We start from the raw sequence: 26,145 nt of genomic DNA, 5'->3' as shown, positions 1-26,145 counted from the left end.
AAAAGGGGTTTTGTGAGGCTTTGTTCTGAAAAAGCCCTAAGAGTGTGCTTTCTAAATTAGACAAAGGTAAAGCAACAAACCCTAGTGGACAAGATTTTATACAGGTGAGCAATAGGCAACTCTTCAGATAACACATATTGCAAGCTAAAAAGCAGTTATAAACATGGGAGACAAGAAGGTTACAGATTGTGTCAAATTAAAGTGTGGTACAAATCACTTTCACGATGTAAGAAATGGTTAGGCCACAATCTTCCTGCTCTCCTCATCTCAAGGGCTGTGGGGGACCCTAGTGACCATGGAAGGAATTGGGGGGGGAGGGTAGTAAAGAGAGAGGGGAGGGAGGGTGGCAGGGAAAAAAAGAAAGGAGCAGGACCTGATCTGAATCTACAGGCACATTCCCTTATCTTTCCTGCTATCAGCCAGTTTAAAGGACACCATAATTATGATGGTGATAAAACAATGCCTGCTTATGTGTGCTGAATAAATAATGTTTACAGCTCAAGAATCTTTTAATTCCAATTAAATGCCATCAAAGAAAAGCCACTTTTCCTACTGCAACTGCCTTTCCCCCAATTATCTTGTTTTGTTGCGATATTTTCCTATGAGACACCAGGGCCTCTCACAATTGATCCTGAATGTAGAAAAAAAAATCAGAGAAAGTAGTGTTCAGTGTTGGTGTATCAAATAATACACAAACCTCAAGACCCACAATTTATTTGGATTACCCCAATTTTTGTTTATTTCCCATCAGGGCCAAACGTGTAGAAACCGAAGTGATGACACTCAGTGTTGAGGCCTACCTATGGGCTGCTGAAGCCATACTGAAATGCTGAGCACCCATGAGGGGAGAAGGGAAAGATAAGGCATGTGGGGCCTGATGGTCTCTGGAAAGGGAATCCTCTGGTTCTGTTCCCCTGGCTTCAGCCCAAATCCTTCTAGGAGCACTGGAGCCAATCACTGTCTTCCACTGCTGCAGCTACTGGGCGCACACAAAAAAGCGGGAGATCAAAAAACCCCAAGTTCACATTTATGGATACACAAGGATCATTTCGTATTCATGACTTCAACAAATCACATCATAATCAGATTTAAACAAGGTTTGGGCAGTAATGCCCACCAGGCTGGACACTAAATACTGACACATATCACACGCTAACCAGAAAAGTCACTTGCTAAATTTTGGAATCATAGAGTTAAAATTGTCTTTCAACTTTAAAAATCTCACTTTTTGCTTTTGAGGCCAACTTTTACACTAATTCATTTCAAGCAAGCGCCTCTCTTTAAGTCATTCCGCAACGTTATAATTCAAATTTCTCTTTGCTTCCTTTCTCAGTTCCAGTAGTGTTTTGAAAAAACACATGGCATAACAAACGTTATGGAAAACCCACTCGTTCCGTTAAATGTCCATACAAACCTGCCTTGTTACTCCATCTGTCTAAGCAGCACATTGCTAAGAAGAAACTTAAACACACACACACACACACACACACACACACACACACTCTTTCCTCGAAGAAATATCTAATATTTCTTGGCAAATTCTATTTGGTGATGTGGTACAAAAATACACTGGTAAAAAATTTCAAGGGATACGTAAGTTTTCTGGATACTTGCGGGCCCCTTTCCTTTTGAAAGTTTAGAGCTCCAATACCCTCAGTTCTACTGGCAGAATTAGGATGGACTTAGAGGGTCCTAAACGTGACCGATTCACTAAGGCGGGGGGCTACAGCTTGCAGCAACGTGCTCGGCAACTTAATCCTACGCTAAAAGAGGGCAGAGAACGAAAAAGAATGGAATACAAACTCTCCCGACATTCGTAGTTACTTTCAAGGTGGATTGTGTATTTTAAGGCTGATGGGAACGTCTGGTTTTGGGAGCAAAAAGAAGAGAAGGTAAGTGTTTGTCCTTGTATCCACCAGTTCGTAGAGAAACAATGAAAGAACAAAGGGAACCACTTCTCCATCTGAACATTTTCTGAATCTCCCTCCGTTTCAAGCCAGAAAGCGAGAGGATTCGCTTTACTCTACCGTAAGCAGTTGTTGCTAGGCTTGCTGAACTAAGAAAGAGAAAGAAGTTGATCGGCAGTGTAAATATGGACTAAATAATAATAATAAAGGCTTGCTGTGGCTAATCTCCACAGCTCCAGTCGCAGCAACTTAGAGCAGAAGTTGCTAAATGCAGGAAGGGAAAGCCCAAGGAAGAACCTTTACAGATTTCAAACTCAGTCACTTAAATAGCCTTACTTGCTTTTTGAAATGACTTCTGCGCACAAAATATGTAGTTACTGTCTATGGGAAAAAAGAGTGGCATACTGTTTAGGTCGAAAAATGTTCTCTATTGCTATGTGGAAAAGAATTTTTCTAAAGGAAAGGGGATTCAAGAATTGACGCTACTGTTTGCTGATAGAAGAAATGGCAGCAGCGGTGGCTGGGAAAGGAGAGAGTCGTATTTAAATGTATTTGCTTTTGGGTACGGTGGTTATCGGCAAGTCTGCCTTTGTGGGTCTGTGTGGCTGAATGAGTAAGTAACCGAGTGCAGTCGGCATTATATAAATGGATCGGTGTGTGGGGGGAGCCCCCAAAGCCGACGAGCACGTGAAACACACATTTTTTTACTGCCCCCCAAGCGGCGACCAAGCCCCCCTCCACCCCACCCCCAAATCCGTATATTACCTGCCCAGTTACAGTGACACATGTTTATGTTTATAGTCCTGGTTTGTAGTAGTGTCAAGAGCCGCAGCAAGAGAAGGGGGAGGAGAGAAGAGAGGGAGGAGTAAATGCAACCACCCCCACTTGTTGTTAAAGCAAATTTACTGCGTTATTGCAAGCCCGGTACGGGGGGCTGGGAAGTGAGTTGAGAGGAAGGGTAGAGTTGGGTAGTGTGTTGGTGGTGGAAGGGGGGTGGGGTTAGGAGATACGGGATGGAGCTCCTCTGCTCCAGCGGCCCGGGAAAAGCAGCGCGGTCAATAGGGGAGCATGCTGGCGCGGTCGAAAACAAAAAGGTTCCTCCTGCTCGCTGCGTTCACGTGGGGGGGATCTGCACGCCGGGCTCCAGGGCCCTGACCTCTGACCCCGGCTCCTCTCCGCGCTCTCCCGGTGCCGCGCGGCCACTTTTTACCCAGGATCCCTCGCGCGGGCCGCGCTCGTGCCGAGCTCGAGTCCTTCTTAATCCTCCATTCCCCGATTTCCATCCCCTCCCCCTCCCGCCGCCAGCCCCGGGGGAGGATTCTCCGGCAGGGAACCCCCGCCCCAACCCCCACCCCGAGAGCCCAGGCCTAGGCGGCCGCAGTCAAACCGGGTGGGGCGGGGAGTGCAGAGCCGGCCTCCCCTGCCGGGCCGGGGCTGCGGGGGAGGGGAGGGAAGGAGAAGGGGAAGGGGGGAGGGGATCTGAGAGGAGGGGGCCCGGCGGCCCGGCCCCGCTGCCCTGCGGCGGCCTGGACCTGTTGACTGCTATTGGTCCACCTCGTTCTGCGCCCTCTCCCTGCCCGCCGCAGCCCCGGTCCTTCTGCGGAAACGTGGGGAGGAAACAAGGATGGCTGTTCTCTCCGCCTCCCTCCAACTTTAGTTTTTTCTTAGGGGATGAGAAAGCAAAGTAATCTCATCCGCTGCGCCATCCTTTCTCATAAAGTACCGTCATGCGCGGGCCCGCCGCCCTCCCGGCCCCCGCTATTTAAAACCTTCTCTCTTTCTCAGACTAGCTCCCCTGCGCGGAGCCCGAGGGCCCTCGACGCCCCCGCTGCGCCTCCCCCCGCCTGGCCCGGCTTCGTCTCCAGCGAATTGTGTTGCTTTTCTTCCCTAGAAGCTTACTCGTCCACGTTCCACTTTTTTACCATCCCAGGAGGCGTAAGATAAAACCTCTGATTTGCTGCGTGCTGCCGGACACATTCTCTGTCCTCTCATCAAAATGCACTTGATGGAGAGTTTAAAATAACAGTATTTAAAGGAGGAAATAAAAAGAAGAGAGTTCTTTTGCCAGGTTAGACGACATAAATGCGTTAAAATTAAAAAGAAAAAGACGTATTTAGAGTTAAAGGTTTTATGGGATTTGCCGTAGTTCCTTCTAGGTTTTGGATTTCCTGGGGGAATCTTTTCCAGAGGGAAATGGAAATTAAGGTGGAAGTGAGACATCTCAACCACTTCCGAAAATAAAGGAGAAATTTAGAAAATATATTAAGGAAATAGCGAGAAGGCGGCCGCAGCGAAAGCTGGAGTCGCCGAAGGCAGCGCCTCGGTGTCGCAGTCGGAGAAAGGAGGGCCAGCCCGGGGACGGGAAGGAGGCGCGCGGTGGCGGGGCGAGCGGCGGGCCGGGCCGCGGCGCTCGGGAGGAAGGCTGAGGCCGGCAGTGAGAGCGCGAAACCGCGGGCGGGGAGGGCCGCGGTGGGCGGGGGCGGCCGGGCGCGCGGCCGGCGCCGCCGAGGAAGAGGGAGCCGGGTCCCGCTCGCCCGGACGCTCCCATTGTTCGGCCCTCGTGCGGCAGTTCGCCGAGTGCGTCCTTCCCGAGGGAGGGGTCCCCCGGCCCGACTCGGCCCCCACCCCCACCTCCCCGAACTGCAACGCTTGGGCCGGGTCGGGTCGGCGCGGCAAGTTTTATGATCAGTGTCGGCCCGCGAGGGGTTCCCAACTCCAGACCGCGTAGGAAGAAGGCTTTACAACGTGCTGCTAAATTGGAGGAAGCTGGGCAAGGCTGCGACTCACACACGAAAAGAAGAGGGAAAGCAGCATAGATATGTTTGCAAAGTGATAAGTAGATAGAGACAAATGTGGGCGATTTTTTTTTCTGGATCTGGAAAGTTAGAGCCCATCATATCCTATTTTAAGTCTCTTTAAATGTATGGATTCGAAAATGAATGTCGGGATTCAAAGGAGTTCGGAAAAGCACGTTTCGCTGTCTCTATTTGTTATTATTCAGCTCTTTGTTGTATACAAGGAGTCTAATTTTAAAAGGCTGGGTTGAGCTACCCCTAACAAAAACAGGCTTGGTTTCTTAACGTGAAATGCATTTTCAAAGTAACAGTGAAATTCAAAAGGGAAAAACGTGTCATTAGCTTTTATACCACGTTTTAGAAAGAAATAATTGTAAGCAACCTACGAAACTCTGTTTTCCTTTGTGAGGCATGTGGAAAAAATATTTCTGGCAAGCATCACAGTTTTAAAAAATGAAGATTTCCAACAAGTGCTCGCGAATCTTGAAGACAAGACCAAAGTCATCGTTCGTGAAAACTCATGAAGAAATAATTTCAGTCCTTTTGCCCAAACCTTACTAGGGCAAGACAGTAATTTCGACTTAGATTGATAATAGACTTTGCGGAAATTCCTTCTAAAATGCTCATTACTAGTCTGTGTATTATACAGCACTGGTTTCCCAAGGTGGATTTTTAAAAACCAATTAGAATTGATCTCTAATGGAATATTATATTTACACGTCATCTTGAAAACATCATTTGACAAGAGTTTTGAATTACCAGAAAGAAGTTAACAGATGATGTTCATAAACAGCATCTGTTTGAAAAGAACCCTTAAGAGTCAGTTAAAGGTAGTGGTGGTTGTGATTTTGCATTTGAAATGCTATAGAAGTGGTTTGCATTTTAACACTTTCATTTTGCGGATCTTCAACTTGCATTTCCTCACGGAAATCATTCAGTTATTTCGAAATATAGGGAGAAATTCTTATATAAGAAATCATTTGAGGTGTAACTATGTAAAGGTTTGAACGGAAAAAAAATTGGTGTTGAAATTAGATACTCTCAATCTGTTCATTCCTTCCACACTCATCCTCCCATGGTCCCCCTCCCCAACTACTTGGATTCAATTTACATTTTTTATTTATAAGTCTTTGGATGTTTAGAATAGCTTTATAAGTTTATCTGCTATGTAGTTGATTGCAGAAGGTGAATCTTTTTACATCTTTTAGTGTTTCAGGCATTTGGGGGTTTTATTTAAATTTAAAAAAATATGTTGCAAGTCATGATATACTTGTGAGAAAAACAACAAATGGGCGGAAAAAAGGGCATGAATGGGGGTGGGGATGGAGAGGGACAAGAAGCGTTCCAGGTCAGTCTTTGTAATACCTTTCTTTAGTTTTCTGTCATTATATTTTCCACTTCTGCTTGCATCGAAGATCATTGCTTTTTAAATTGGGGTAAATTGCCACCATATAAAAATTACCTACAGTTTGGCTCTTACGCGCCACAGTAAAGACTGACAAAAAGTGATCGGAGGCTTGTGTGTTTAATTCGCCAGGAATGTTAAGCTTCATAAGATGCACCCTATGGGGCCATGGTGGTATTTGGCACTGTTACTGTACAATTCCAAGAGGTAAATATACACGTTATAGATTTAAAAAATCTAAGATGTACTAGGCAAACAGTTTATTGATTGAAGGAATAAAAAAATGAATTTGTCAACCTCATTCTTTCTGGGACACAATGCAGTTAATTAACATATTCTAGGGCTTGTTTCTGGATTTGGTAAGCAGTGGCCCCTTTCAGAGAGGAAAACATTTAAATCTTAAAAAGTAATCTTCTTTGGTCCACATAGTATTTAGCAATTCAGTTTAATTTCTGATTCTTCTTTTTTTTCAGTCCAAGATATGTTTCATTTCTTGCAAGGTTCTCTTCCATTTCAAAAACTGATTTTCCTCTTTTCCATGTCCAGAATCTTTTCACTTGGATAACCTTATTGTATCCTATAAACAGACACTTAAATATGTCACTTTAATCACACTTTAATTATAACAGAAATGCAAATCTTCAGTGTCAGTAAAAAAATGGGAACATGGACCTTACACTCCTGCCCTTACATTATATTGATGATACTCTGAAAAGTCTAAAGTGTGACACCTTTAAGTATTATTGCATCATGGAAAAAAATAGCCCAGCTCTGAAATGTTATTGAGGTTTGTGTAACGCCTAGAGGATCTAAAGGCATCTTTTAGATATTATTTTTCTGTTGGTAATTACACGGTGTTTTACCCAAAAATGTAAATATAACCAGTGCATATCAATTTTATACCAAAAGGAGTGGCTCTGAAGCCAAACACAGGATTAACCAAACTAAACCCTTTAAAGTAAATATTAGGCCTTGATTCTTAAAAAGATTTTAAAATTTAAATTACATACAATTTAAATTTCGGAATTACCTAACTAAACTTTTTAACAATTAAGTGTATGTAACAATAATATTAATTATGATTGATTCTAAGTTAGAGTCTGTTTTGTAAGAAAATGACTTTTACATGGAGAGGTGGTTAACATTTGAGGGCTATTTAAATACAGACAATTCTAAATTGCCCGGTAAATAAAAACTCTTCACCTATATTAATTTAAACTATTGAAAATCTTTAAAGCTAATTTATCTGAAAATTTCCTAATCATTACTTAGAAATTTTAGTTCAGGTGTACATACAAAATAAAGCCTTGCTTTACTCTGAAGAATAAAGCTCAGACAGCAATTAGCTTTTAAACAACAATACTGTACATTAAATGAATATTTATTGTGGGCCTACTACGTGCAGGACACTTGCTGGGCGGTATGGTGAGTTTAAAAAAATCACCTAGTAAGATTAATATGCTTCATTAAATGGAATTTTCCAAAAGCCATTAACGGAATATCAACTGAAAATATAATTGAAATGAATACCTTTTAATGAAATTTCTGATAATGCTCCATGATATAGGTGCCATGCGCGGGTTTGTACCTATAAAGACACAATACTCACTTATTGTGAGATAAATAACAAAACTAGTATCAGAAATACCTCAATATTTTAATCATACTAGTATAAATATATGGCTCATAAACTTTTCATGTAAAAGGTAAGAAACCTTGCATACCAAATGAGCAAAACAAAATTTTATTCAGAGATTCCTTTAAAAGAGGGCATATCTTAAAGTTTGTGCAGATCATAAGGAATTGCCTTATTGCTTTTTCCAACTAATTTATTTAGAAAGAAAATTGTAGTTTCTGATGAGGTTTAGTAGATGAATGAATTCTGATAATTGCTTTTTGTTTAAAAACCTAGGTATCAGAGCCAATACAGAATTTTAAACACTTTATGGAAGTTAAGAATCTGAGTTAAGGAAAGTGCGTCTAGTCTTAACATTACAGAAATATACCTCAATTTCTATACCTCATTAAAGAAATATACTTCAACAATGGGTATAATAGACTAAACATAACATGAGGCAAATAACAGAAGGCAAATAAAACTTCAATTTAAAAAGGAGATAAATATAAGCAATACTAACCTAGGAACCAAATTTGGCTTTAAATATTTCATTCATAAGTATCTACTAATGTAAATGATTATGGAAAAGCAAATCCAAAAATTTGGTGCCCAGGATGAGGAATAAAGAAAATTATAAGAAGATATATTACCCATACAGGAAGAAAATATAGTTTCCCATTATAGTAGGGTTAGAGGTTACATCATAAAATACTTTACTTGAGTTTTTTGTGGTTTGCCTCAGATGATTAGTTCAGAGAAACAGATGAGCCAGTACTGAGTTAGCTGCTGTTGTTATGTGAAGAAGTATACTGGGACCACAGGCTTTTGTTTTATTCTACAGGTACTAGGTGTACTTTTTCAAAGAATATTTTGAGAATGTGGAATCAGATTTAAAGGATAACATTATTTTAAGATTGAAATTGTACTTTTCTATGAAGTTATTCTATAAATCCCATGAACTTTTTTTTTTTTTAACATTACCATGTGTTGTGAAAAACTTGCTCGAACTTTAACAATTCAGGCAATTTAACTATAAGTTTTATCCATTCTGAGTTATGAGAATTAGCATATTCAGCCAATCATACACATATATATCGCACAAAGGACAAATATAACTTGCTCACTGCTATATTTCCTGTATCTAGTAAATGTTCCCTGGCTCACAGTAAATGTTCCATAAATATTTACTGAATGAATAATTAACTGTATCTCTGAACTATTTTGTAATGTCTGTTATTCTTATCACCTAATATTTTTTAGAAATATATTAAATATTATACTTCTGATATATAGCATAAGAAAAAGTTCTATATCTGGTACATGAGTTAAAATTAGAATGACCTATTTAGCTCATTATGTTTTTTCTTACAGTTTTCATAACATTTAATATGTTAAATATCAGTTTTAAATAATTTGACTTATATTTTGTCAACATTTATATGTACATCTTTAATAAAATTTCTTCTTCAGATGCTATTATTTATATATAGGCCTGTTCTTAAGAAATAGTGTATTTTCTCTATTTTTCTAAATTTCAAAAATGTATTACAAATGATGAACTTTTTTGTTTTGTTTTGGAAACAGCAAGCATTTACCTACATTTCTTCTATTAAGTGTTACAGAATAGGGTAAAGTACCCATCTTTCTTTACATATAAATTAATTCCATCACAAGAACTAAGCTCCAATGCATTAAAAATAAAATGAATGTATTTTCAAATAATTTATTTCATTAAGGTTCGACTGCAGTGTTTAGCAAGGGAAATTTCACATTAGTTTTAACTAAAAATTACTCTTCATTAAGAGTCTGAACCTGATCAGGAATTGGATGTTGAACTGGTATCCCTTGTAAAGGGGTAAAGATAAGATATACAGTAGAGATACACAAAACAATATAGATTTGTTTGAACACGGTTTTAGTTTTAAAAATATCGATGATATTTTAAGAACATCATTATTATATGTTTGGAAATTTATTATTACCATACCCTCCAAAAGAAGTTGCATTTTATAAGTATGTAATCTTGTAGTCACCTTTTTAAAATGCACTAATATAACTAAAAGCGAATTCTCATTTTTTGGTCTCTTTAGTGTACATTTTTCCCCTATCTTACACTTCTAGATTTGCATTACTGTAGCCATCTCACTTCGCTTTTAGAATGTTTGAATATATTTGCTAATATATGCTTGCGTTGTATTATATCTATTATAATTCTTAAATAGATTTCTAGCAATTAATTTGCAATAGAAAAAGCAGTCATGCCACCAAATTTTTTTTTTTTTTCTTTATGAGAACACTTGGAATGCTTTTAGAACTTAAACCATTACCGTTTGGTGACTGACTAGGAGAACTTGGGTTCCTTCATCTTTTAGCATTTTATATAACTGCATTTCCCAGATCCCCACATTATATTGATAATTCCTGATAAACAGTCATTTTGTACCTGTAAGGTATTTATCAAAGTCATGAATTCGCCTTGTAACTATGCTTGTCATTTAAACTATCTATATTCCTATTTCATGCTAAACTTTTATAATGAGACACTTTTCTGGCCTAAAATCAATATTGGACTAAAAAGGATACATAGGGGGTAGGGCAACAGTGGAAGATTTCACAGCTCAAAACTGCTCAATATCCAGCTAATTATTCAGATAGGCCTGATCCATTTTCTATTTGTGAGTGAGCTCCCATCTTTCTGCCACTTAAGTGGCCTTAGTAAAAAATTGACAAATTTTCAAGAGTAAATTTGGAGTACAGAGCCAGATCAGAGAAATCCTCAATTGAAAGGACTCCACTGTCACATGGTGTTAAATATCATTTGGTGACTTACTAGAACTTGGGTTCCCTCAAACTGCGATTTCCTGATCCTCACATTATATTGCTAATTCCTGATTAACAACCATTTGTACTCCTACACAGCAAGTTGCGGGTAGCATAGGTGTTGTTCCCTCTTCGAGTACAACCCAACTTAGGCTTTTGACCCTGTCTGTGATGCAGTTTCAGTTGTCACTGGGCCCAGTGTGGTGTGTAAACGGGCAGCCGACTTGGTGGCACTTCCACTGGGTGAACTTTGGGTAGAGTCCAGGATGTGAACTTAATGGGTGGAAAGGCTTCGGCACTACAGTGAAATTCGCGCGGCCAACTGCAGGAAGCCATGCTTCACTGCACCCTTCATGGAAGTTAGCCGACTTGCCCAACCCTTGTTACCCACGGGCCAGTTCTTGAGGAAAAGGCCTGCAGGTAGGTTCTCAGATGCCCGCAGGGAGTCCCCTCCAGCTACTCAGACAAAACCCGTCCTCCCTCCCGGCCCTCGGAATCCTCCCTTCCCACCCTCCCTCCCGCCGAGGCCTCTTCGCGACGTGCACACGCAGCCCGCGCGGCCGGCGCTGCAGAAGGCAGCCCCAACGTCCCCGCCCCCGCGTGCGCGCCCCCGCGCCCTCCAGTTGGCTAGTTCCGGCCTCGGCGCGCCGCGGGCTCCCCTAGCCCCCGCTCCCCCAGCACACCTCGGCGGCTGCGAGCGGCGCGGGGGAGGGGAAGGGGCCGGGAGGCAGGCCCGGGCTGCCGGCCGGACGCGGCGGCGCGCACGCAGGCCTCGCCTCTCCCGGGCCTTTTCCCTCACGCCGGCCGCCGGGCGGGCGCGCACGCCGAGTGACGCTCGGAGGAGGAAGCGCAACCCCCTTCCCCTCCCTCGCTGCCCCTGGCCCAGCGGGAGCCCCCCCAGTGCGCCTGTGCGGAGGCCTACTTGATTATGTGTGCCCTCTCTGGGCTCCAGCGTTAGCCGCCGGGTGGAGGTGGGGAGGGAAGAAGACGAGGAGGAGGAGGCGGAGGAGGCGGTGGAGGGGAGGTGGGGGGAGTCAGCAAGGACATGGCTCCTGACTCCTGTGCGGAACGTGAGTGACTGAGCGGCAAAGCCCGAGTGAGCGAGCGGCCGAGCGGCGGGCGGGGGCCGGGGCGCCGGGAAGGGAGCGGGGGCGCGGGGAACTGGGCGGGGGGAAGCACTCATTGGCTTGCTTGTGTTTTTTAATGGTCCCCCCCAACTCCCTCTTAGATGGTCTCTAGCGACCGGCCCGTGTCACTGGAGGACGAGGTCTCCCATAGTATGAAGGAGATGATTGGAGGCTGTTGCGTTTGCTCAGACGAGAGAGGCTGGGCCGAGAACCCGCTGGTTTATTGCGACGGGCACGGCTGCAGCGTCGCGGTGCATCAAGGTAAACACCCAACCGCCCGCCGGGCCGAACCCGGCCTCTCCCAACCATCACCGCTTCCCCCACCTTGGCAGCAACTGCCAGTTCCCCTCCCGCCCCTCCCCCCGCCCCGCCCCCGCCCCCGCCCCCGCCCCCGCCCCGTTCCGCGGCCGGGGATTGACTCGGAGGGTCGGCGGCGGGGCGGAAGAGGTGTGGGCTGCGCATGTGGGAGAAAGTGTGTGTGGCCTGGACTGTCATGTGATGCTGCGCTCACTCTCTCAAGTGTCATTCGGCCGCCGCCTGCGCCCGGAGCCGCGGGTCTGCGGACTCTCGGAGGCGGGGGTCGGCGGCGAGTGGGTGTCGGGGCCCGGGCGCGCGCACCTCGGCCGTGGCCCCGCGGCTGTGGGTTCGGGTTGGGGAGTGGGGAGCCCCCTCCCCCTCCCGCCGCGCCGTCTGCCGCAGTGTCTGGAGACTTCCTGTACCATGGAGTCGGGCTCGGGAGCGCGGCGCGCGGCGCCGGGGCGGATCGGGAGCTCGGGGGTCTGCCCTGCCGCTTTAGATTTGGTGGGGGGGAGGGCGCCGGCTGCCGCACCCCAAGCTTTCTGGCCGAGACCTTGCTGCCGCTCCTGCGGACTGGAGCTTCCCGCGGAGAAGAGGCGGAAGGCCGTCGCCGCAGTCGCGCCGCTGCGGGCGCGGCTGGGCTGAGCTGCTCGGGGTGGTGGATGAGGCTGTTGAGTGGCCGCCTCGGGCCCCTTCCTCAGCGTCAGTGACTGGACAGAAGAGGAGGTGGTGGCGCCGCCGGTGACTCGGGGAGCATCTTAGTTTATTTCTGGGTGTTTCCATTAGGTGAGTTTTGGGGATACACAGAAAAGCCGAGGACACTAGTTAAGGTAGTTTTTTGGCCGTTTGAAGGTTCTGACTTTTTCCATTTCACGTGGTAAGGAATTGAGGCTGAAAATTTTGGGGCCGAAAAACAGGTCACTTTTTTGGTAGCTCCTGTACTCCCCTTGTTGTGCACCAACCCGCCCCCCCTTCCCGTTTCTGAATCTGGCGTTGAGTGAGGCAGAGGTTCAGTAGTGGATCGGGCGCTACTAAACGAGAGAAAGCCTGAGCGTAAGGGACTAAACTGTATTCTTTATAGAACGGAATCTCAGAACCGGCAAGGGGGACTTAGGAGATAGTGAATAACCGAACCTGAGCATGCACGTATCCCCAGTTCTTTTAAAGAAGGGCAGAGTTGCACACCTTACTCTTCTAAGGAGTGAAAACCATGTGTATTCAAACTAGGTACTGATCGTAAGGTCTCAGAACTGGTATAGTGTATTTCCGTTATAGTGTTCATTGGCGCTTGTAGAGGTATTTCTTATGAATTGGATGATATGATGCGAAGTAGTCTCATCTCCCAATTTAGAAAGTGTTCATTTAAGTGTTAAAATTTTCTTTCTAGAAGTATTTCTGAATTAAAATATAAGTTTTTGGGCTCTGATGCTGTATGTCTTGGCTGATAGAATATTTTTACTTCGATACATTTTAAAAGGGATTAGAAGTTAAGCTTTTGGAGTTTTAAAAATTTGTGCTGATTTTATATTCTTTAAGTGCTTTCCAATATTTGATGTATTTTCAAGTTATCTCTGAGCAAGATCATTCAAGAGAATGTCAGTTGGATATTAGTGTTTTTAGGTTTTTGGAAAATGTTAAATTTTGAGTTAGGTAAATGTTAATATAAAAACAATTTTGTATGCAACTAGACTGTGATTTGGATGTGTGATATACAGATCACTTGTTGGAACATTAACATTATGTATTAGAAATAAACGTGTAGTTTCTTTTTTTTTTCTGACGGGTTTATTGAGATGTAACTCACATACCATATAATTAACCCACTTAAAGTGTACAATTCACTGGTTTTTAGTATTCACAGTTTTGGATGTGTTAGTACAGTCAATTTTAGAACATTTTCATCACCCTGATAAGAAACCTTGGACCTGTTAACAGTTATTCCCCATTTCTTCCTAACTCCCCCAGTCCTAGACAACCACTAATGTACCTTCTGTCTTTATAGACAGACAAATGTCTATTTTGGACACTTTATTTAAATAGAAGCATTTTACTTTTAACATTACATTTCATTTTCTTTCTTGTAATGTCTTGTTTGTTTTGAAAGGTGATTCGGAAATAATTTTCACTTTCATGTATCTAAAATGCTTGCTATTTAAACTTCAGGATATAGGAATGAATTAATTAATTAGAGTTACTCCATGTAAAGAAAAGTGTTAAATTTTATCTAATATTTTTCTGTTATAAAAGAATAAATTTTGTGATGTTTATACTTTTTAATTGAAATAGAAAAATATTATTTTTCTAATATTTAGTTAAAATGTCAATTTTAGCTAGGTGATAAATTATAAACATAAATATAGCATGTTTTAGTTCTTTACAAAGCAGGTGGTTTATATGAATAGTTTCAGAGGTAATTACTTTAATAGGGCTTTGAAAGGGTATTTGAATTTCCATAATTATTCAAATCTTAACTTACTTTAAAACATTTATTTCCCAACAGCTTGCTATGGCATTGTTCAAGTACCCACTGGACCATGGTTTTGCAGGAAATGTGAATCTCAGGAGAGAGCAGCCAGAGTGGTAAGGACTGTTTATCAAAAACATTAAAATACTTCAGTGAGTAGCTTAGGATACTACACACTCATGTTTCAGTTTGAAGGGTTTTCAGTCTTTTGTTCAAATATTGAATTTGGGTCAAGTATTGACTTACAGTTTTAAACTGGTTTTATAAGATCTGAAAAACAAATTGAATCACTTAAGTATATACTGATGGATGCTTAGAACAGGTAAAATATAAAGTTGTATTTGGGTTTTCTTAGCCCTGCCTACTGGTTTGGGGGTTAAATTGGCTAATCATAGTTGGACTATAATGACAGTAGGACATAAGTAAGTTATATTGAGATAATTTTGCTAGGTTCTGTTTACTGAGTTAAAAAAAAAAGTGTTTAATGATTCACATTTCTTTTTACTATACCTATACATGTACAGTTTAACTTTGCTCAGTATTTTCAGACATTCAGTCCTTTTGGCAAAGCAACATAAAAATCTTCCTTTTTTTTGACTTGGCTGGCTAACCTTCTTTCTGAACACTTCTGTAAACCTTCTGTAAGAATGAGGGAGGAATGTTTATTCTTTGTGGCCAAAATCATTTTTCCAGTTGAACTTCTAGAAATATGAGGGGAAAAAAAGATTTAATCTTCATTAATCACATGAAAGTATTACTATTTGCAGTGTGATAGTTTCTTCCTTTTGTTTTTGACTAGAGAATGTGACAGAAGGTAGAAAACAAATATTTCAACTTCTTTACCTACATGGATAGTAAGAACAGAAGCTTTTATTTTTGTCTGGGCAATTTTTGATCAGAAATAATGGCTGAGTAGCTTCTATAGGATTGTGAAGCTCAGAGCAATATTCTGTTGATGTGTTTTCTTTGTGTGTGGGAATGCACTGTACCAGAGTTTCAGCTATTCTAGCATTACAGAAACGGGAACTGGCAAGTGGAGGGTGAAATTAATCATGAAAATTTTAGGAGTTAAAGTATGTATAGGTTTACTCTTTTTTCCTCTTTGTAGCATGTTATGGTTTGGGGTTGATGGGTCACCAAGCAAAGGAAGTTATGCTTTAATTTGTTAGTAAACACTGACAGTAAGGTGAGGCTCTTCCAGGGGATGTCACAGTAGATTCATGGCCAGAGAAATATTAGAAAATAGGAAAGTGGGTATCAAGAGAGGGAGGATAAAGAGGTGAATGGGGAGTGGTAAAATGGCAGTGTTATTTGCCTCAAATGCCACTTGTTGCCTGTTTCTATTTTTCCTCTCTGAAGTCATGGTCAGGATATTCAGGTGAATAAGGTATTTATCTTAAAAGGTATATAAAGGTATATTGGAGGACCCATTTTATTTTAGCTTTATTTGGTAGGATGGTGGGGGTCGTTAATTAAAGAAGAGGTACAGCATCTTCTAAATTCCTGTAGTGTACAATTATACAAGGTAGGGTTGTTTGTAAAAAACAAAAACTCATTCCAAGCTTAAATAAGCAAAGAAAGGGCATTTTGTTATAAGGACGTAGTAGCCAAGAAACCTAACCTGAAAATGTACCCATGAATTAGAACGGGAATGGAATTAGTTTTAATATTATTTCTGCTTTTCTCTGTGTGTCTGCTTCATTCTTTTCCTTTCTGCAGATTTTCTCTGCTACTTACTCCGAAAATCAATAGTTAACTTTTTTGATTGTTTACCATTTGTCAGATACTGTGCTGAATGTTCTATACCAATTATTTTCTTTACCTATCAAATATATGAGGTAGATATTCTGTTACTTTCATTTCATAGATAAAGATAGCGTAGTTAAGAGAAATACATATCTAGTTGGAGTCTGGGCTGTGATGAAGCTCTCAACCAAGGTGTTGTATATTGCCTCCTGTGGTGAAAGATGGCCATACTTCAGCTCTTAATATTTTCTGTCTCCTGTCTCAAGAGGCTAAATTGCAGTGCGAATCTCATGTTCCTTTTGGGGGAAAAAAAACTGTCTTGGCTTGTCTAGTTCTGGACCAGTTAGCTAGCCATGGCTAGACAATAGGGTTGAGTTGCTCAGACACAGGGAGATCTCTGTGGGTTTGGGATAGCTCACTTTTCAGAAGAGGGGGAATTATGAACTGGTGGTACCTTGACAGATACTGAGGAGTAAAAATCCAGAACAATAAAGCAGTATTTTTAGACAAGAAGTTTGGTTGTATATAGAATGGCTTTGAAAGGGGAGGTTAGAAACTGAAAGTCTTAGGATGCTGTTACTATAAAAATGTGAGAGTAGAAAGGGAGGGAGTAGAAAGGAAGAGAGGGAGCATTTTGAAGGAGGAAATGACAGAAATGGGTGTGGGGTGAAGGAAAGTGAATAATCAGAGATGATTCTGAGATGTCAAGGTTGAGCACTCTGGAATGGTGATACCATTAACAGTAACAAAGGAAGGAGAGCAAATTTGAAGAGTAAGGAAAGTTCTGTTTTGGGCATGTTGGTTTTGATGCCGCTAGGATTTTTCATTGGAAATTTAGGGTTAAAGTAATGAAGACAAGTTAGACTTGGAGCTGCGTAGAAGGAAGATTGGGAAACAAGTGACGTTTTTTGTTAAAGAAAAGAAGAGTGAAGACAGAACTATGGTGAATGTTCACATTTGGGAGAGTAAGAACGAGTTTCCAAGGATGGATAATGAACTGTCAGGAAAGGAGAACCTGCAGGGTCCAGTAGCAACAAAGACAGTTTTTGTTTTTTGTTTTTTTTAAAATATTAACATTCTATACCCATTTTATTTTTAATTTGTTTTTTTAATTAATTTATTTTTGACTGCGTTGGGTCTTCGTTGCTGCGCGCGGGCTTTCTCTAGTTTATATGGCGAGCAGGGGCTACTCTTTGTTGTGGTGCACCGTCTTCTCATTCCGGTGGCTTTTCTTGTTGTGGAGCACGGGCTCTAGGCGCACGGGCTTCAGTAGTTGTGGCGTGCAGGCTGTAGAGCACAGGCTCAGTAGTTGTGGCACACGGGCTTAGTCGCTCTGCGGCACGTGGGATCTTCCCGGACCAGGGCTCGAACCCGTGTCCCCTGCATTGGCAGGTGGATTCTTAGCTGCTGCGCCACCAGGGAAGTCCACAATTTTTTTTTTTTAAGAAAGAGTTTTTGATAGTGACATTGCTGCCAAGGATGCTGAAGGACTAAGACAAGTGCTTGAGACAGCAGTTGTAGTTCTCTGGTTTGGGCAGAACCCTCATGATAGGGCATCGAAAAGAGTAAGGATTGCAGGGTTAGATTGAATGTTGAAAATAAGGAAAGAGAGAAATAAAAATAGATGGGGAATTGAGGGAAAGTTTGGTTGGTTTTTTTTTTTTTTTTTTAAACATCTTTATTGAAGTATAATTGCTTTACAATGGTGTGCTAGCTTCTGCTTTACAACAAAGTGAATCAGTTACACATATACATATGTTGCCATATCTCTTCCCTCTTGCATCTCCCTCCCTCCCACCCTCCCTATCCCACCCCTCTAGGTGGTCACAAAGCACCGAGCTGATCTCCCTGTGCTATGCGGCTGCTTCCCACTAGTTATCTATTTTACATTTGGTAGTGTATATATGTCCATGACACTCTCTCACCCTGGTTGGTTTTTAAGGGAAGCTCTTTGTTAGGCATTCACTGTTCAGAAAAAACACTCGAATTGCTTTATTCACCTCAAGTGAATAATTTTTAAAAAAATTAATTAATTTATTTTTGGCTGCGTTGGGTCTTCGTTGCTGTGTGCAGGCTTTCTCTAGTTGCAGCGAGTGGGGGCTACTGTTCGTTGTGCAAAGGCTTCTCACTGGGTGGCTTCTCTTGTTGCGGAGCACGGGCTCTAGGGCGCGCAGGCTTCAGTAGTTGTGGCGCGTGGGCTCTAGAGCACAGGCTCAGTAATTGTGGCACACGGGCTTAGTTGCTCCATGGCATGTGGGATCTTCTGGGACCAGGGATCGAACCCGTGTCCCCTGCATTGGCAGGTGGATTCCCAACCACTGTGCCACCAGGGAAGCCCAAGAATTTTTATTGAAATATTTTCATTAGACTTCATTGTTTACTAACTGCTGTCACAGTGGTTAGAGTTTTTTTTTTTTTTAAATAAATTTATTTATTTTATTTTTGTCTGCATTGGGTCTTTGTTGCTGTGGTGGGCTTTCCCCAAGTTGCGGTGAGCGGGAGCTACTCTTCCTTGCGGTGCGCAGGCTTCTCATTGTGGTGGCTTCTCTTGTTGCGGAGCATGGGCTCTAGGCACGCGGGCTGCAGTAGTTGCAGCTCGCGGGCTCTAGAGCACAGGCTCAGTAGTTGTGGCACACGGGCTTAGTTGCTCTGCGGCATGTGGGATCTTCCTGGACCAGGGCTCGAACCCGTGTCCCCTGCATTGGCAGGTGGATTCTTAACCACTGCACCACCAGGGAAGTCCCGTGGTTAGAGGTTAAAACACTCATTGATGACTGTTTTTTTTTCCTTTAATAAATTTATTTATTTATTTTTGGCTGCGTTGGGTCTTTGTTGCTGTGCGTGGGTTTTCTCTAGTTGCGGCAAGAGGGGCTACTCTTTGTTGCGATGCGCAGGCTTCTTATTGTGGTGGCTTCTCTTGTTGCGGAGTGTGGGTTCTAGGCGCGCAGGCTTCAGTAGTTGTGGTGCGCGGGCTCCGTAGTTGTGGCTCGCTGGCTCTAGAGCGCAGACTCAGTAGTTGTGGCACATGGGCTTAGTTGTTCCGTGGCATGTGGGATCTTCCTGGGTCAGGGATCAAACCCATGTTCCCTGCATTGGCAGGTGGATTCTTAATCACTGTGCCACCAGGGAAATTCTGATGACTGTTTTTGTATTTAATGTGTATGTGTTCTTTTTTTTTTTAATTAACATTTTTTAAAAGTAAATTTATTTATTTTATTTATTTTTGGCTGCGTTGGGTCTTCATTGCTGCGTGCGGGCTTTCTCTAGTTGCGGCGAGCGGGGGCTACTCTTTGTTGCGTCACATGGGCATCTCATTGCAGTGGCTTCTCTTGTTACGGAGCACAGGCTCTAGGCGCACAGGCTTCAGTAGTTGTGGCACCCGGGCTTAGTTGCTCCACGGCATGTGGGATCTTCCTGGATCAGGGATCAAACCCATGTCCCCTGCATTGGCAGGTGGATTCTTAACCACTGTGCCACCAGGGAAGTTCTGATGACTGTTTTTGTGTTTACTGTGTATCTGTTCGTAACTACCACAGGCTGAAGAGATTTATTAGAAATTTTACCTACTTATACAATTTTAATGAGATACAGAGAGAGGATATTTTAGATATTTAATTATTCTACTTGGAAAATGTGTTGACAGTGGATTGTGTAAAAAATAAAATGGCCAAAAGCCCATTAAGAATTTGCATTGTTTAGGTCTTGCTCTTCTTGCTCTAAATGAAAGATGATTCCTTTCCTCCAGGAGGTGAGCTGTAACTTTCTTCTATTGCTCTGCCTCTTTTTATTGCAGTTCTTCCTGGCTTTTTGCATTGTTAGGGAGGAACCACTGGATGGACTCAAAACCAGGGCTTTAGGGATTGATCTAGGGATGCACTATTTTATTTTTAAATTTTTTCTTATTGAGCATACATAATGCAAATAAATTACTGTAAATCTGTAAAACCATATGCAAAACACTTAATCACACTAATTATATATTTAGATTTAATTCTACAAATTAAAATTATATTAATATGCATTTGATTATCCCAAGTAGTTCTGAGCAGTATAAAACATAAAATGACTATCTGTGTGTTCCCTACCCAGATTGAACAAATGTCCATTCTTCATATTTGCTTCAAATCTTCCCTTCTGCTTAAAAAGAACAATAAATTAAAAAATTAAGTTGAAGTACTATTTGTATTCTCCCCAGTCTGGGTCAGCCATTACCCTGTTAATGTCTGTGGGGCCAGTTTCTCTGTATTTTTTTCTTGCCAGTTTTATTGAGCTATAATTGATATGTAACACCAGAATGTGTAAGGTGTACAACATAATGATTTGATATATGTATATATTGCAAAATGAGCACCACAGAGGGTTTAGTTAACATCCATCACCTCACCTAGTTGCAAATTGTTTTTTCTTTTGATGAGAACTTTTAAGATTTATTCTTAGCAGCTTTCAAATACACAATACAGTGTTGTTAACTACAGTCACCATGCTGTACATTACATCCCCAGAGCTCACTTATTTTATAACTGGAAGTTTGTGCCTTTTGACCACGTTCACCATTTCCCCCAACCCACTACCCACTGCCTCTGGCAACCACCAATCTGTTCTCTGTTTCTGAGTTTGGTTTTTTTAAGGTTCCATATATGAGTGGGATCATATAGTATTTGTTTTCTCTGTCTGACTTGTTTCATTTAGCATAATGCCTTCAGGGTCCATCTATGTTGTCACAGATGGCAGAATTTCCTTGTTTTTAAGACTAATAGTCCATTGTATATATATATATTACCATCTATGTTTTAATTTTTGTTACTACACGCATATATCCATACACACCACCAAGTAGTGTATTATTTTACAGGAATGGTAAATTCTATATATGTGTTCTGTGATTTGTGACATAGCTACTTGTGACATCACTACACTGATATATATTGATCTAGTTCGTTCTTTTTATCTGCTTTTTAGTATTCTGTCACAGAATGTACTGTAATTTATTTAATTCCTTTATTGATTGTCATTTAGGTTTCCAATTTTTCATAATCACAAATAGTGCTGCAGTGAACATCCTTGTAAATATAGTGAAGCTTGGTTTTTAAAAAAAACATAGTCTAAGAATCTGTATTAACATGCATTACAGATTATTTGTTTACATTTATAGTAACGACTGATACATTTGGGCTTACTTCTTAAATTTTTATTTTGTGTTATATATTTACCATGCTTATATTTTTTCCTCTTTTTTTTTTCTTCAGTTGGAGTGATTGTTCTTTATTCTTTTTTTAAAAAATCTGGTCTGATTTGGAGGTTATATGTTCCATTTCTTTTCTTCTAGTGATTGCCCTTAATATTTTAATGTACATGCTTTATATTTTTTCTGTGAGTCTAAGATTAATCTTTTCTTTTTTTTTTTTTAAATTAATTTATTTATTTTGGCTGCATTGGGTCTTTGTTGCTATGCGCGGGGCTTTCTCTAGTTGCGGTGAGTGGGGGCTACTCTTCGTGGCGTTGCGCGGGCTTCTCATTGCAGTGGCTTCTCTTGTTGCGTGCAGAGCACAGGCTCTAGGCACGCGGGCTTCAGTAGTTGTGGCATGCGGGGTCAGTAGTTGTGGCTCGCGGGCTCTAGAGCGCAGTCTCAGTAGTTGTGGCGCACGGGCTTAGTTGCTCCGGGGCATGTGAGATCTTCCCAGGCCAGGGCTTGAACCCGTGTTCCCTGCATTGGCAGGCAGATTCTTAACCGCTGCGCCACCAGGGAAGCCCTAAGATTAATCTTTGTACTCCTTTTGAACAAAACCAAGGACCTTAGGACACCTTGTGTTCACTCTCTTTACCTTGCAAAATCAGTTTTATTGTTGTTTACATTTTAATTCCACCTTATTTTTTTTTAAAGAATCAATTTTATTTAGTTATTTATTTTTGGTTGCTTTGGGTCTTCGTTGTTGAACGTGGGCTTTCTGTAGTTGTGGCGAGTGGGGGCTACTCTTAGTTGCGATGCACGGGCTTCTCATTGTGGTGGCTTCTTGTTGCGGAGCATGGGTTCTAGGCGCGCGGGCTTCAGTAGTTGTGGCTCACGGCCTCTAGAGTGCAGTCTCAGTAGTTATGGTGCACAGGCTTAGTTGCTCCGTGGCATGTGGGATCTTCCCAGACCAGGGATCGAATGCATGTTCCCTGCATTGACAGGTGTATCTTTAACCACTGTGCCACCAGGGAAGTCCCTATTATAGTCTTAAAGAGTATATTTATTTACTTATTTGAATATTTAAAACATAACTTATTTTGGCCTCTTGCCTTCCGAGACAGCCCACGCTCTGTCTATGGAGTGGGTTTCTGCCTGAATAAACCTTTCACTTAAAAAAAACCAAACAAAAAACTCTATTAAGAAAGAAATATTTATTATTTATTTATTTTGGCTGCGCCAAGTCTTAGTTGTGGCATGTGGGATCTTCGTTGCGGCATGCGGGCTTCTTAGTTGTGGCAAAAACATACTTTTTATAAAAATAAATTTATTTATTTATTTATGGCTGCATTGGGTCTTCGTTGCTGTGCGTGGGCTTTCTCTAGTTTAGGCAAGTGGGGGCTGCTCTTTGCTGTGGTGCACGTGCTTCTCATTGCAGTGGCTTCTCTTGTTGGCAGAGCACGGGCTCTAGGCATACGGGCTTCAGTAGTTGCAGCACATGGGCTCAGTAGTTGTGGCTTGTGGGCTCTAGAGCGCAGGCTCAGTAGTTGTGGCGTCTGGGCTTAGTTGCTCTGTGGCATGTGGAATCTTCCCGGACCAGGGCTCGAACCCGTGTCCCCTGCATTGGCAGGCAGATTCTTAACCACTGCGCCACCAGGGAAGTCCCCAAAACATACTTACTTTAAAATTTCTCAGAGATTCTGCAATTCTTTCATTTGTTTTGTTTTTTAACTGTGGTGGTAGATGTCTTCACATACTTTGTAATTTTTGACTGCGAGCTAATCTTTAAGAGTTGTTTTCTTTCTTGGGATTCCTGGTCCTCTAACCTGGGTTTGTGGAGGTGTCACTGAGGGAAGTTTTTGCATTTGCTCTGTATCTGTTAAGAATTGCTTTTGGCTGCTAGTAACAAAGACCAGATTACAGTGGCTTCTACAGATCAGCAATTTACAAATTTACTAATTTCTTATTTGAAAGGAGGTGAGAAATGCATTTTAAGCTTTTATGACAGCTCTGTGAGATCTGTATTTATTTAGTCTGCACCACGTGGCATGCGGGATCTTAGTTCCCTGACCAGGGATTGAACCCGTTCCCCCTGTAGTGGAAGCGCGGAGTCCTAACCACTGGACCACCAGGGAAGTCCCTCTGTGAAATCTTTAGGGATCAGACTTTCTCTGTTTTTCTACCATACCAACCTTAGCAGATAGTTTTCATTTTCAGCATTGTTCTACGGTCACAGCATGGCAGTCATTGTGACTGCAGAGAGATGTTCCAGGCAGAAAGAAGGGAGGGGAAGGTTGAAAGTGGTTCTCCTCCCAGCTGAGTTATCCTCTTAAATGAATTTTCTCTAGTCTTAGTGGTCCAGTCCATGTTTTTTTGAGATAGATTCTCCTTCGGTAGGATTGGCCCTTACCATTTCCTGTCCTTACACAGCACATCTAGGGTCTGTGCTGGTGTCATAGTCAACCCCAGCTTCTAAGGTATATATTAGATCAGGTATCTTCATTGACTTTCTCAGCTTGAACTAATGTTGATTCTTTTAGCTTTTAAGTTCTTTTTTATTTGTACCACAAGAAGATTTACCTTTATCTACGCAATTAAAAATTTGTTCTCAGATTTATTTATCTTATATACCTCTGACTTATGAGTACAAGAAGCCAGGATGGGGCGTCTTCAGTGGCAGTTTGAAAAAGATATTGTAGGGGGTTCCCTGGTGGCGCAGTGGTTAATGTAGGGACACGGGTTTGAGCCCTGGCCCTGGAAGATCCCACATGCCGAGGAGCAACTAAGCCTGTGTACCACAACTACTGAGCCTGTGCTCTAGAGCCTGCAAGCCACAAATACTGAGCCCGTGTGCCACAACTACTGAAGCCCGTGCGCCTAGAGCCCGTGCTCTGCAACAAGAGAAGCCACTGCGATGAGAAGCCTGCATACCGCGGTGAAGAGTAGCCCCCGCTTGCCGCAACCAGAGAAAAGCCTGCATGCAGCAACGAAGACCCCATACAGCCAAAAATTAAAAAAAAAAATTATATATAACTTTTTTGTTTTATTCCTGTATGAGCTTTTTAGCCTGTATGCTTTATTTATTTAAAGTTTTGTTTTTAATGTGGACCACTTTTAAAGTCTTTATTGAATTTGTTACAGTATTGCTTCAGTTTTATGTTTTGGTTTTTTGGTCGTGAGGCATGTGGGATCTTATCTCCCTGACCAGGGATCGAACTTGCACCCCCTTGCATTGTAAGGCGAAATCTTAACCACTGGACTGCCAGGGAAGTCCCAGCCTATATACTTTAAATAGAATGCCTTCAAAGTTTAACATTTGCTAACGTTTTTTTCACTTACTGATGATTCATGTCTACTCTTTGCTTTTAAATTCGGTGTAGCATCCTGAGTTCCTATAGCTTTGAAAGAGGTGATTTTAAAAAGTTAACAGATTTAGTGCTTACCACCATACATAAAATAGCAAGTAGCCAATTTCCATTGTCTCACTTCTTGAATTCCTTTCTTTTATTGTGAGAAAAACTTAGCATAACAGCTGACATGAAGTAGGCATTTAATACTTGTATCCTTTTCTAACCTGCCTACATAACTAGTAAGAGAAATGAAAACATTGGGTACATTGATACATTGCCCATTGTACCTATTTATTCCATTTTTTGTTTAGATTTAATTTTTATGTTTATCAAAGTGAAAAATGCACAGTCAGTAGTACCAAAAGATTCTTTTGCACACACAGTAAAACAGTACCATGCTGCTTGACTCTTGACAAGGAATGTAGAAGCAGCTATTCTTTTTTTAAAAAAATAAATTTATTTATTTATTTTTATTTATTTATTTTTGGTGGCACTGGGTCTTCATTGCTGTGCACGGGCTTTCTCTAGTTGTGGCGAGCAGGGGCTACTCTTTGTTGCGATGTGCGGGCTTCTCATTGCGGTGTCTTGTTGTGGAGCACAGGCTCTAGGCACACGGGCTTCAGTAGTTGCAGCATGCAGGCTCAGTAGTTGTGGTGCACGGGCTTAGTTGTTCCGTGGCATGTGGGATCTTCCCGGACCAGGGCTTGAACCCGTGTCCCCTGCATTGGCAGGTGGATTCTTAATCACTGTGCCACCAGGGAAGCCTGAAGCAGCTATTCTTGACATATCAGTTTTAGACGTTGTCTTTCAGTATATCACAAATTTTGGTTAAGTCAGGAGTGTTAAACAGAAAATTTTATGTTATTATGACTATTTAAATATTTTGTTTATTTCTGAGCCAAAAGCATACTAAGATTGTTTTCGTTCTTAATTTTTTTTTCTTTTTTCCTGGGATTAATAATTGTCTTGTATTTTCATTTTCCTTGTGTTCTTTATTTAAGGCTAAATCTTTGCATACTTTCTAGTCATTTCTTCATGTAATTTTCCACTTTAATGAATGAGGTAGTCTATAAATTCAATTTTCTATACGTTCTAAAATTCCAAAAAGGAAAAAAGTTTTACCATCTTACTTGATGGATAGTTTGCCTGAATATGGAATTCTTTCTTGGTTGGAAATAAGTTTCCTTCAAAATTTTGAAGATATTTCTCCATTACTTTTTAGCTGTCAGTGTTTCTTTTAAGAAGACCAATGAAGTTCTGATTTCTAATCCTTTGTATGTGATTGTTCTCTCTGGATTTAGTGTGTTTTCTGTAGCTAGTTTACCTGCTATTTCTCATGGTAGTTAGTGTGCTGTCCCTCAGTCATTGTACTGGGCACACAGTGGCCCTTTCAATTTGGTAAATCATGTTAGGGAACATGAGTTTAGTTAAGGGAGAATTTTTTGGAAT

The 26,145-nt window shown here is 41.8% G+C and overlaps 1 protein-coding gene across 9 annotated transcripts in view; it reads left to right on the top strand.

Annotated features, from left to right (window-relative positions):
* Window positions 1–11,357: 11,357 nt before the first annotated feature.
* The window catches only part of MLLT10 (MLLT10 histone lysine methyltransferase DOT1L cofactor), a 246,892-nt gene continuing 232,104 nt past the window's right edge, over window positions 11,358–26,145 (top strand). For 7 of the 9 annotated variants that reach the window (XR_009699476.1, XM_061181604.1, XM_061181607.1 and 4 more), the window contains exons 1-3: window positions 11,358–11,516; window positions 11,774–11,933; window positions 14,470–14,549. Coding sequence is in view for 8 of the 9 variants with exons in the window: in XM_061181604.1 (XP_061037587.1) it covers window positions 11,774–11,933; window positions 14,470–14,549 (240 nt within the window). In the remaining variant the exon portion in view is untranslated. Of the gene's footprint in view, window positions 11,517–11,571; window positions 11,642–11,773; window positions 11,934–14,469; window positions 14,550–26,145 lie in introns of those variants that run through there. The other 2 variants (XM_061181599.1, XM_061181600.1) reach the window with 2 other exon arrangements.

Source organism: Eubalaena glacialis, chromosome 2 (genome assembly GCF_028564815.1).
Source record: "Eubalaena glacialis isolate mEubGla1 chromosome 2, mEubGla1.1.hap2.+ XY, whole genome shotgun sequence".
Taxonomy (NCBI): Eukaryota; Metazoa; Chordata; class Mammalia; order Artiodactyla; family Balaenidae; genus Eubalaena; species Eubalaena glacialis.
The sequence above is the reverse complement of the archived record's forward strand: the minus strand, read 5'-3'. Positions and strand labels throughout refer to the sequence as shown.